Source organism: Xenopus laevis, chromosome 6S (genome assembly GCF_017654675.1).
Source record: "Xenopus laevis strain J_2021 chromosome 6S, Xenopus_laevis_v10.1, whole genome shotgun sequence".
Taxonomy (NCBI): Eukaryota; Metazoa; Chordata; class Amphibia; order Anura; family Pipidae; genus Xenopus; species Xenopus laevis.
This window is the reverse complement of record NC_054382.1, coordinates 55324482-55336512: the sequence shown is the minus strand read 5'-3', so window position 1 is coordinate 55336512 and position 12031 is coordinate 55324482. Positions and strand designations below refer to the sequence as shown.

The 12031-nt window shown below is 41.4% G+C and overlaps 1 protein-coding gene across 6 annotated transcripts in view; it reads left to right on the top strand.

Annotated features, from left to right (window-relative positions):
* The window catches only part of galnt1.S (polypeptide N-acetylgalactosaminyltransferase 1 S homeolog), a 239510-nt gene extending 228034 nt beyond the window's left edge, over positions 1 to 11476 (top strand). For 5 of the 6 annotated variants that reach the window (XM_041567102.1, XM_041567103.1, XM_041567101.1 and 2 more), the window contains one exon: positions 8748 to 11476. In XM_041567102.1, coding sequence (XP_041423036.1) covers positions 8748 to 8894 — 147 coding nt within the window. In that variant the 3' untranslated portion in view covers positions 8895 to 11476. The remainder of the gene's footprint in view (positions 1 to 8747) is intronic. The other variant, NM_001089941.1, reaches the window with a different exon arrangement.
* The last annotated feature ends 555 nt before the right edge of the window (positions 11477 to 12031 follow it).

Sequence of the window (12031 nt, the reverse complement as noted above, 5' to 3'; positions counted from 1 at the left end):
GGATATTAATCCCAATCCTGGCCTTTCCTCTATAATGATTTGCTACCCCTCCCCATGCCCCACATCATGTCCCTGTCCTCAAAAAGTAACCCTAGCAACTTGCTTCACATCCCATTGTCTTCCCAAATCTCCTCCGCCCCCTTCTCCTATGCTTTATGGAATGCCCGCTCTCCCTAAAGCAAAAAAAACTACTGTGTATTATTAGTGATGGACGAATTTGTTTAGCTTCGCCACAAAATTCACGAAACATGAATTTTGACGTCGGCATCAGAGTTGGCGCCGACATCGGAGTTGACACCGGCGCCCATTAAAGTCAATGGGTGTCCATTATTCGTCGGCATCAGCGTCGAAAAACATGTTGGCGCCACAGGAATTTTTGCCTATGAATTTTCTCGGCAAATTCGCACCTGGCAAATAAATTCGCCCATCACTATGTATGATCACTTTTTCTAACACTTTCTTAACCTGCTTGCAATTACTGAAACCTGGCTACAACCTTTAGACTCTGTCCTTGAAGCTGCTCTCTTCTAGCCTTTGCTTTGTGACATGTGACCCATGATGGTGCCGGAGCTGCTTGAGTTGCCTATGCCACTGTTTCAAATTTCCCAGATTGGCCCTTCTGTCAGTGCAGACGTCTGGGGTTAACTCTGATACTCTCTGGAGGCAGGACAAATAATAAACTGAAACTCCTCCTTCCCCTATAACTCTGGTGCTCTCTCTTCCCACTCTAGTTATTTATTTGTCCTGATTGCAGGAGGTTAGGACTAGGGGGTTACCCCCAGTGTTTTAGTGTAGTAAGGTTATCCTAGTTAAGGGGAGCGCGTGTTACACCGCTCCCCAGGGACCTGAGCAGGGTTTCCCCCTCCTTGCCTAAACTGCCAAGTGAATACTTACTTTGACTGCAGCAAGCAGATGGCTCAGGTAGCTAAGCCCTTAGGGCACGAAGAGGATTTCGGCTGTTCCACCCTGATGTGTCAGAGGCTGATATGCCGAGGCTCCAGTTCCTGGTTGCAGGTAGGAGCATGGTTAATGACGCGCAAAGCGTTTTCACGCGTCGCAAGTTGCCATAGTGACCGTGTTCGCGCGGTCACGTGTTCGCTTGTTCGCGTGTTTTCGCCAGTGCTTCTGGTGACGTCATTAAAGAGTGCCGCACAAACTCGCTGCTGGAAAGCTATGTTTGTACCAGGGGATACTGTGTTCATTCTCTGTCAGTTGGAAATGTGCTCAGGCTAGCAAGGAGTCACAGAAGGTTTTCTGGACTCAGGAAGCCTATTCAAAAGAAAAAAAATTTTTTTTTGGTTTATTTCTGCTGGGCTTAAGAAACCTAAGAAGACTGAGCAGGATCGCTCTCCACCCACTGCAAGCCCTGGTGCTTTACTTCTTGGTCACATGGCAGAAGTTAATCCTGCTGCACAGTCTGCAGTGCAGGTACAAGGGTTGGATTTACCCACTGATCCTGGCCTACTGCAGCCCGATATGGCGGAAGCCCGGCCAGGTACATCCCAAATTAATTTACAGCAAAACCAACTTTCGGATTTGATTAGCTGGTTTAAAGCAACTGTTCAGAAATCAATAGAACACCAATCTAACCCGAGAAGAAGGGCAAGGTCACCTTCCACATCGGATTCAGAGCTTTCCTCAGGTGAATTACCAGGGGGTCAGCAGACTCCAGATTCTCCAAGCGGTGATTCAGATTCTAGTTCAGGGGATGAGTTTCCCTCCTATGTTACTTCTGAACAGGGGCGCAGGCTTCTTAGGGATATGCTCCAAACCCTAGAAATTAAGGATACAGCTGAGCCAGTCTCCAAAGCTGACAAAGTCCTTGGTATGCAAGTTAAGAAACCCAAGTGCTTTCCATTGTTTAAAGGAACAGTAACCCCAAAAAATTAAAGTGTTTTAAAGGAATGAAAATATCATGTAGTGTTGCCCTGCACTGGTAAAACTGGTAAAACTGATCTGTTTGCTACAGAAACACTACTATACTCCATATAAACAAGCTGCTGTGGAGCAATGGCGGAAATTGAAAAACGGCTATATGGCACAGGTTAACTAATGGATAATAGATAATCTGCTACCTGCTGTGTAACCTGAGCCTTTTCTCCTTTGAATGGCTGCCCCCATTGCTACACAGCAGCTTATTTATATAAACAATACTAGTGTTTCTTAAGCAAACACAGCAGTTTTACCAGTGCAGGGCAACACTGCATTATATTTTCATTACTTTAAAACACTTTTATTTTTTGACGTTACTGGTCCTTTAATGTAGCAGCTACCTTTAGACCAGCTACAGTAATAGCTGGATTGGTCCACACGACAAAGTTTTTGGATTCTAAAGCAGTACGAACAAGATACCGTACTACAGACCGAACTAGGACGTGTTGCTACAGCTATAGATTTCATGAGTGAAGCTGCCATGGAGATTATTCGTTTATCAGCACGGGCATCCACTAACACGGTTGTTGCCCGCAGAGCTCTGTGGCTACGTCACTGGTCGGGAAATAATGCTTCGAAGGGTAGACTCATAGCTCTTCCATTCTCGGGAAGCATTTGTTCGGGCCAGAATTAAAACAAATCATCACTGAGGTAACAGGGGGAAGAGTGCATTTCTTCCTCAGGGGAAAAGGTTCCGCCCTGAGGCTAACCATAGACCGCCTAACAGACAATGGGGGTCTTCGTCTCGTTCCTTTCGTACCTACAGGAACCCGAGTCAAGGTCAATCCTCGTCAACTGTCTACTCTAACAGAAAGACTACCCCCTGGCCTCCACGCCACAAGCAAAACAGGAAGCCAGCGCTGTCAAAACCCAATGACGCATGAAGGTCAGGTCACACCGGGAGCAACAGGGGCTGTTGGGAGAAGGCTTCTTCGGTTCTCCCAGGTGTGGCAAGACAACGTCCAGGACGAATGGGCGCTTCAGATTGTAGGGGAAGGCTACAAAATACCTTTCCCTTCCCTCCCGGAGAGTATTTGTACCCTCTGCCATTCCTCGCAACCCAGTCAAGCACAAAGCACTCCAAACCTGCATACTGGAACTATTGCAGAGCAATGTTATAGTAAGAGTGCCGCATCAGTTCCGGTTCAGAGGGTTCTACACCAATATGTTCTTGGTCAGAAAGCAAGGAGGTCAGTACAGACCAGTGCTAAACTTAAAACCACTCAACAAGTTTGTCAGGAAGCAGCGCTTCAGGATGGAAACGTTGAGATCTGTGATCAATTCAATGGAATCGGGACACTTCATGACTACCATAGATTAAAAGGACGCTTATCTGCACATACCCATACACCCAAACCACCAGAGATTTTTGAGGTTTGCAGTGGCAGAGGATCATTTTCAGTTTTGAGCCCTACCATTTGGGCTAACCACAGCACCGCGTGTCTTTACCAAAATTCTGGCTCCAATAATAGCCATCTTAAGAAGAAGAGGCATTATGGCGATACCGTACCTATCAACCAGACAGTTCTAGCCAAGCAGGTGACATCAGCGGAGGATTGTCTGAGGCTTCTGGGCCTAATGGTCTCGGCCTTAGAAGCAGTGCCTTACTCGCATTTTCATATCAGAGCTCCACAGACGGCGTTCCTCCAAGTCTGGGACAAGAACCACAAAGACCTATCGCAAACAATCACTATCACCGATGCAGTCAAGTGTCAAATCACATGGTGGCTAAACAGTTACAATCTGACCAAAGGCCGCATATGGGCACTTACTCCATGGAGGGTAATCAGCACAGACGCCAGTCTCACAGGCTGGGGGGCCCACATGGAGGGTCTTTCTTGTCAGGGCAGGTGGTCTCAGGAGGAAGCAAGCCTGCACATAAATGTTTTAGAGCTCAGAGAAGTCTACAAGGCAATAAATCACCTCTGTTAGAATCAAAACCGATTCAATTCAAGTCAGACAACGCAACGACAGTTGCTTACATGAACCGTCAGGGAGGAACAAGAAGCAAGGATGCTATGAGGGAGGTATCCAGGATCTTCGAGTGGGCGGAGAACAATGTTCCTGCCATGTCAGCGATGTTCATACCGGGGGTAGAAAACTGGGAAGCGGATTATCTCAGCAGAAACACCATAGACCAAGCGGAATGGTCACTCCACTCAGAAGTGTTCCAGGCTATAATAAACGGGCTAGGTATTCCGGAGATAGATCTTATGGCATCTTACAAGAACAACAAGCTGCCCAGATATTTCGCAAGGTCAAGGGACCCGAAGGCAGAGGCCATAGATGCTCTGGTGATTCTGTGGTAATTCAGCCTAGTTTACATTTTTCCACCCCTTCCTCTTCTGCCAAGAGTGACCAGAAAGATAAAGGACGACCAGGTTCCAGCAATACTGATTGCGCCAGACTGGGCACGTTGAACATGGTATGCAGATCTGGTGTCAATGTCAGTGGGCCCTCTGTGGCGGCTGCCATTGCGGCGGGATCTCCTATCCCAGGGGCCAGTATATCACAACAAGGTGGAAATGTTGAAGCTGTCGGCGTGGAACTTGAAGCACAGCTCTGGAAAGCTAGAGGGTTCCAGGAGAAAGTAATTGGTACCCTACTCAAGGCAAGAAAGCAGACCACGTCAAAAGCATATCACAGAATTTAGAGAGTTTTTCAGACATGGTGCAAAGACAACGGTCTAGGGTGGCAACATTGTTCAACTCAGTTTCTCAACTTTTTGCAGAGGGGGCTGGATAAAGGTCTTGGCCTTTCCACCCTGAAGACACAAACGTCGGAACTGTCCGTTCTGTTTCAGTTCCAGTGGGCCTTATTACCAGAAGTAAAACAGTTTTTCCAGGCAGTGATGCATATCAAGCCACCGTTTAAGGATCCGACACCACCTTGGGGCTTAAACTTGGTTCTCAGGGCCTTACAGCGGGAGCCTTTCGAGCCTCTACGGTCGTGTGATATTAAGTTGCTCACATGGAAGGTAACTTTTCTGTTGGCAGTTTGCTCAGCAAAAAGAGTTTCGGAAATACAAGCTTTGTCTATTAAGGAACCATGGTTAATATTTCACGGGGATAAGGCAATTTTCAGAACACCAAAGGGTTCCTACCAAAGGTGGTATCTGGATTCCACATTAATCAAGAGATAGTAGTTCCATCACTATGTCCAGAACCAAAGAATGATGGGGAACGCAAACTTCATTATCTCGATGTTGTAACAGCATTACGGATATATGCCAAGAGGTCCTCTTTTAGGCGCACTGAGGCGTTGTTGGTTACTTATGGAACCCTCAGAAAGGGGTTAGGAGCCTCAAAAAGAACAATCGCAAGATGGCTAGTAGATACTATTTCATTTGCCTATAATCAAGCAAACAAACCAGTACCGTTTCGATTGAAGGCGCATTCTACCAGAGCAGTAAGCACTTCTTGGGCACTGCAAAATATGGCATCACCGGAAAAAATTTGTAAAGTGGCAACTTGGTCTTCAATCCATACCTTTACCAAGTTCTATAAGCTAAACACTTTTGCTTCTTCGGAAGCTGCTTTTGGGAGAAAAGTGCTCCAGGCAGTTGTTACTGCATGAGTTACTGCCCTCCCGGTCTGGACACAAACTGCTTTTTTACGTCCCCAGACGTCTGCACTGACAGAAGGGCCAATCTGGGAAAAAGAGATTTTCTTACCGGTAAATCCTTTTCTCCCGGGCCCGTACTGTCAGTGCAGTAAAGTCCCTCCATTTTTTGTTATGGAGGTGTTGGCTATTGCCAAGGGCCCTTCGGCCCAGTTACCGGTAATATTTTGCTTTGAATGCTATTAATTCTAGTCACTAATTCATGTGATGTATTTTTGTTACCTGTGTCTGCTCCTGTATCTCTCTGCTTCTAGCTTTAGAACGAGAAACTAGAGTGGGAAGAGAGAGCCCCAGAGTTATAGGGGAAGGAGGAGTTATAGGGGAAGGAGGAGTTTCAGTTTATTATTTGTCCTGCCTCCAGAGAGGATCAGAGTTAACCCCAGACGTCTGCACTAACAGTACGGGCCCGGGAGAAAAGGATTTACCGGTAAGAAAATCCTTTTTTTTGTTAACGGAAATATGCAGACACCTTTAGTGCAGCTCTTGTCATAATGTGAGAACTAACACAACTCTAACATGTCCTTTTTAATTCTGAAAGTGTGAAGTCATTGCCAATTTATATCAGACTTAGTGCTAACGAGGCATAAACCCAACCTAGCTGATGCACTGTGGTGCTTGCCAAGTAGCACCTTTAATACAAATGTGACCAGATGTTTCCAAATATTGTTCTTTTAATTCCAACTCAGTTAAAATAACTCCCTATTCTCCAAGTTTATACTGTAAAAGGCATAGGTCTACATTTATAGACCAACAGTTGTAGTTAGTTTTAATATGTGCACCTATAACTAAAGCTAGACAGTGTTCTATATGTTTGATATAGTTTTTTTAAAATTACATATTTTGAAACTTTTGTGGTATTGTTTTTGTTTTGTGTGCACTCCCATTTCATAAGGTTACATGTCTGGGTGCAAGTTCTAAAACATCATGCATCCCCACACCCACAGGTCTATTGACCCAACATTTTGGACTCTGTTATGAATGACCTTTATGTGTGTGTAAACCTAAAATGTACATAACATGTTTAATTTGATGTACCTCCTAATTTTATTTTGTGCAAAGTAAAAGTGGAATACAAAAAATATGTAATAATTGCCTGACTATGAAGATTTTCATTCAGCCAGGTCATGGTATATCTAGTATAGGTAAATCTAGAAACAACTGGGCTTGCTGAGTAATCAATGAAGACGTTTCACTACTCATCCGAGCAGCTTCTTCAGTTCAACTGACTGGTGTGGGAAGTTCTCATATAAATTCTTCCACTAATCCAATCACAATGGCACATTGTAACTCTTCAAAGAGGTGACATCTGAAGAAATTCACAAAGGTGTTGGTTCTGTGAAGTTACTGTGATAGGATTATCCAATGTGTCATGCAACTCATAGAAACAGGTGTTACTTGTGAGAGTTGCATGAATGGATGTGTGAAGTGTTCTGAAACCGCTGTGGTACAGATGTTAGAACAGCAGTGTATGTAGCAGACAGGCACAAATCTAGGAACAAACATACTTGGTTGGGACTGAGCTTCGTTCTGCTGCTGAGGGTGTTATCTTATTGCAGTCAATTTCTTACAGTCTTAATTGCCTCTGTAGTAGGTATATATGCGAACAATGAAGTGACATCATATGATACCATTGTTTCTTCTGCCTCTAGTGTAACGCAGTGAATCTTGGTTACAAACTCTTTGGCATTCTGGATATGATGCACTGTATTGCCTACCAACAGGGCTAAGATGTTAGCCAAGAGTTTTGCAATGCTGTATGTCACTGAATTTATGCTGCTGACAATGGGTCTTAGAGGGGCTCCTTCTTTGTGTATCTTGGGGAGTCCGTACAAGCATGGTGTGGGGAACGAGGTGTGAAATAGGTGATTTATGTCAATGTGGAGAAACCATCCCTGAACAGAGGCGGGGGCCTTCGACACCACCTGTCTGCTACATACAATGCTGTTCTAACATCTGTACCCCGGCGATTTCAGAACACTTCACACATCCATTCATGCAAGTAACACATGTTTCTAGGAGTTGCATGACACATTGGATAATCCTATCACAATAACTACACAGAATCAACACCTCTGTGAATTTCTTCAGATGTCACCTCTTTGAAGAGTTACAATGTGTCATTGTGATTGGATTAGTGGAAGAGTTTATATGCCGAGTATTTCACACAGTTGAACTGAAGAAGCTGCTTGGATGAGTAGTGAAACGTCTTCATTGATTACTCAGCAAGTCCAGTTGTTTTTATATTTAGTAACAGTTTCTAAATTGTTCTTGTGAAATATGAGCAGCTAAAAGCTCCCCAAAGCCAAATCATCTTCCTGAGTTGTTTCAGTCACGCTGGCCTGGTGGCAGCTTGATCTGTCCAAGGCTGGAGTTTTCTGTTTTCATTTGTAACTAACCTAAGTAGCGATCACGCCACCCCAGTGTGACTGAAACAACTCAGGAAGATGATTTAATGCTATTGGAGGGTCGCCATTACTAAGGTTCGCCGGGCTGGGGGTGGCTTTGGGGAGCTTTTAGCAGTTTATATTTCCCTTGCTGCCTCTTTTCACTGATACCGGCACGTTCCTATTTTTATAGGACCGTGTCTATCACTTTAGCTAAATATGTAATTTGCCAAGTGGTGCGTTCAGCTGTACTTATTCTTTGTTAAATTATTAAAGGACCAGTAACACCAAAATATGAAAGTGTTTTAAAGTAATGAAAATGTAATGTACTGTTGCCCTGCACTGGTAAAACTGATCTGTTTGCTTCAGAAACACTACTATAGTTCATATAAATAAGCTGCTGTGTAGCAATGGCGGAAATTGAAAAAAGGCTATATGGCACAGGATAAGAGGTGGCTAAAGATAGCATTATGTTCTACAGAGCTTATCTGCTATCTGTTGTGTAACCTGAGCCTTTTCTCTTTTGAATAGCTGCCCCCATTGCTACACAGCAGCTTATTTATATAAACAATAGTAGTGTTTCTAAAGCAAACACACCAGTTTTTCTAATGCAGGGCAACACTACATTATATTTTTATTACTTTAAAACAATTTCATTTTTTAATGTTACTGGTCCTTTAACCTTGTTAAGGGTAACACCTCACTAATTATGTCTTTAAAAACCCATTTGTTTATTTTTTTCCTTGTCACATTATGTAAAGATTTTTGTCATGTGTTTAAATATATATATTTGAATCCCATTTCTTCCAGAAACTAACATTGGTGCATGTGAATAGTAACCAGTGCTTGGACAAAGCTGCAGAAGAGGACAGCCAAGTACCCAGCATCAGAGACTGCAATGGTGGCCACTCTCAGCAGTGGCTGTTACGCAATGTCACTCTCCCAGAGAATCTCTAAAATATTATTAGATGGAAAATAAAAACAAATTTATAAAATGATGACTGCGCTACCTCTGCACATGTGACTTGCACATCCTTTAGTATCCTAGGAAGGAAACTGTTTTCTGCAACTTTTGGATGGGGCACATATTAGCTCAGAATACTTACCTAGGGCTCTTCTGTAGCTGAAACCAGCCTACCCCTTAGAGGATGTAAACTGGCACACTTTGTATCATAACTGTGCACATTGACGTATACAAGGAGAATTACCTTCTCTCATCAAGGAATTGTTCAGGCAATGGGTATAGGACTTGGCGAACCATCCTGTTGGCTTCTGGGAGAGTTGCACAACAGGACCCTTTCTTGAATATTTGACTCTTTAAAATAGTACTTTGGTGAGAATCATATGCCAATGGCCGAATTTTTAAAAAAACAGTAGAATTCCAACGAAGATTTGCACAAAACGTTTCCACGTGCAAAAACAGGGAAAGATAAGATCAGATATATTGAAAGTACAATTTGTTATAATAAAAAAAATTGATTTATATGTAGTTTTATACCTCTGCTAAGACCATAACCAGATCACTTTTGTTTTAGTTGCTTGATAGCAACTAGAGTATATTTCTCATTATAGCAATCATAAATTTTAGAAATGGAAATGGACTGAATGTTGTTGTTTGTTCGGGAAACGATGAGTCGGGTTTGATTTTTAATATACACCTTTTTAAAAAGACTTTCCTTACCCCACTCAATGTTGCTTTTTCAATGGACACAACATATTAGATACATTTTAAAAATTAAAGTTTTGTCATACCCAGAGCTCTCTATAGTGTGCTATTCCATGCAGCAAAAACACTTTATTTTATAGGAGGAATCATTAAAAGTATATATTTCATTTATTACATAGGAGAGAGAACTATATTCTCTGACTTAATTTGTTGGGTTTATATGCACCAGTGGCACCTACAGAGAACATTGTTGGATATCCTTAATAGTGTTGGTCAGTGGCAATATTTTGTTAAAATAAAGCAAAAAGATAGGGAAATGGCATTACATTATGACTGCGTAAGTAAGCCTTCTAAAAATAATATGTCCTCTTTGCTGTTAAGGAAAATTCACAACATCTATAAGTGAGCCTGATTTAGGGACACATGTATGAAGGCTTTATATGTCAGTCTGTCTTGGCTACTCTGATGTAGGGTAGTGATACGATAAAGCACCATTGAGAATATACAATGTTATTATCTCCCACTTTTATTACATGCTGGACCAGTGTTTTTAGTTTTCCCCTAAAAATATTTATTACTGCTACTTAGTAAACATTTATTTTGTAGCACTGGTGTGTAGATTACTACATTTGGAAATATAGGAAATGACAGGAGAAGATGTATGCTTACCTACCTTTAGACTGGCATCTACTGTATGCATGCATTAGTATTTAGTTTCCGTTGGTGTACTGCTGCCTCATAATCACTGGTTACATTCTGCAGAGATTCATTGTGCAATTCTGAATACAAAGAAAAGGGGTACTTTGTCATTTAACTGCTTATGACTTGAAAATGGTGCTTATTTAATTAATTTTAAAACAAACTGGTAAGCTCCTGTTTGTTATATATGAGTTAGTTTAGATGTACCATTAGGGAACATGTGGCAATGAGGAATTTTAAGAATTCAGTAAAATTGTATTTCATGCATATCAAAAAAATGGTCTTGTAGCAATTTCTGTTATGTTTTGCAAAAAGAGGTGTAGAATGGAAGTAGCATTGTAAGCTAATGAAACACAGGTGTTTGTGTTCTTTGTGTTCCTCATAGAGAGAACCATGGCGATTACAATGCTCTATTTGATTAGGTAGAGAATGCATGGGAACCCAGTAAGATAGCTCTCCAAAGCAATCCCCTCCCAAAGGCATAAACCATGTTTTTTCCAGACATTAATGAGTAATGTGGAATAACTTATTTGCTCAAAAACCTATGCACATTTAGCTATAGGTAAATTAATCCAAAACATATTTCTGATACATAAATACAATACAATTTATAAATATCTGCAGATTCTTTTAACTGTACTGAGAATTTTTAAAAATAAACTGGTTATCAGTATGCAGTTTAAGTGACTGCAGCTAAAGAGCAATCCTGAACTGTAAAGAAGCATGATAAAAATGCCTTGGAGGGCTGCATACAATCTTTACAGGCCCAGACCGACCCACGGGGGTCAGTTAACTTCTGACATTTTTTTTATCTAATCTATCCCATAACTAGTGTACATTGCATCATGCCTGTAGTCCAGTGTGTATATAGCATAGAAATGCACAGACGTTAGCAGTTAGAAGCAAGGCATTTCTCTGGTTACATTTAACTGGTTATAATATAATTTTAGCAGTATCCATACACTTTATTTAATTCTAAAAAGAAAAAGAAAGGTGAGTTTTTAATGTATCTGGGGTGAAGCAAAGCAAAATGTTTATGGTGGGGAAATTTTACATTGTATCCATGCATTTAAATAATGAATGTTGCACGCTGAATAGATTGCCTAATTGTTTACATTACAAAGTTTCTTTTAATCCACTTTTTTTCACAATTAAAATGTACAAAGCAAAATGAGTTTTTTTAACTACTCTGTTTTCTTTCAAATGAAAATGTTACTTATGGGGAAAGTCTTTCTGCAATCTTCTTTTTTACTTTTATTTTATTTTTATTTATTTTTTATGTCTGTCAAATATGTTTTTTTCCAAAGGGGGGGGGGTGTTTTTTTTCTTTATTAATTTACCATTGTGTTTAGCAAAGCAAATTTTCTTGTATTCCTAAATGTTTAAAGGACTGCCAAAAATGAATGGAAAACTTAGAAATAATGAAGGCTGTAATATTAAACCTTTTGAATTGATATGTACTTGTCAGGTGTAATATAAGGGAATTTGTAAACAGCCGCAATAGATTGCTGTTGATGCTTCTTATTGTTTGCAAGATGATGATCCTGTCCTAAATGCTACTATCAGCCACTTTCAAAATACTTGCAACAGATTGCTGAGCATTGTGTTGCAGGATTGCAACAGATTGCTGAGCATTGTGTAGCAGGCCCAGTTGCAGCATACTGATAAAAGGTAACTTTATTCTTCCAGCTGTCATATTTTTCCTGGTGGCACTTTTTCTTGTGTAAAC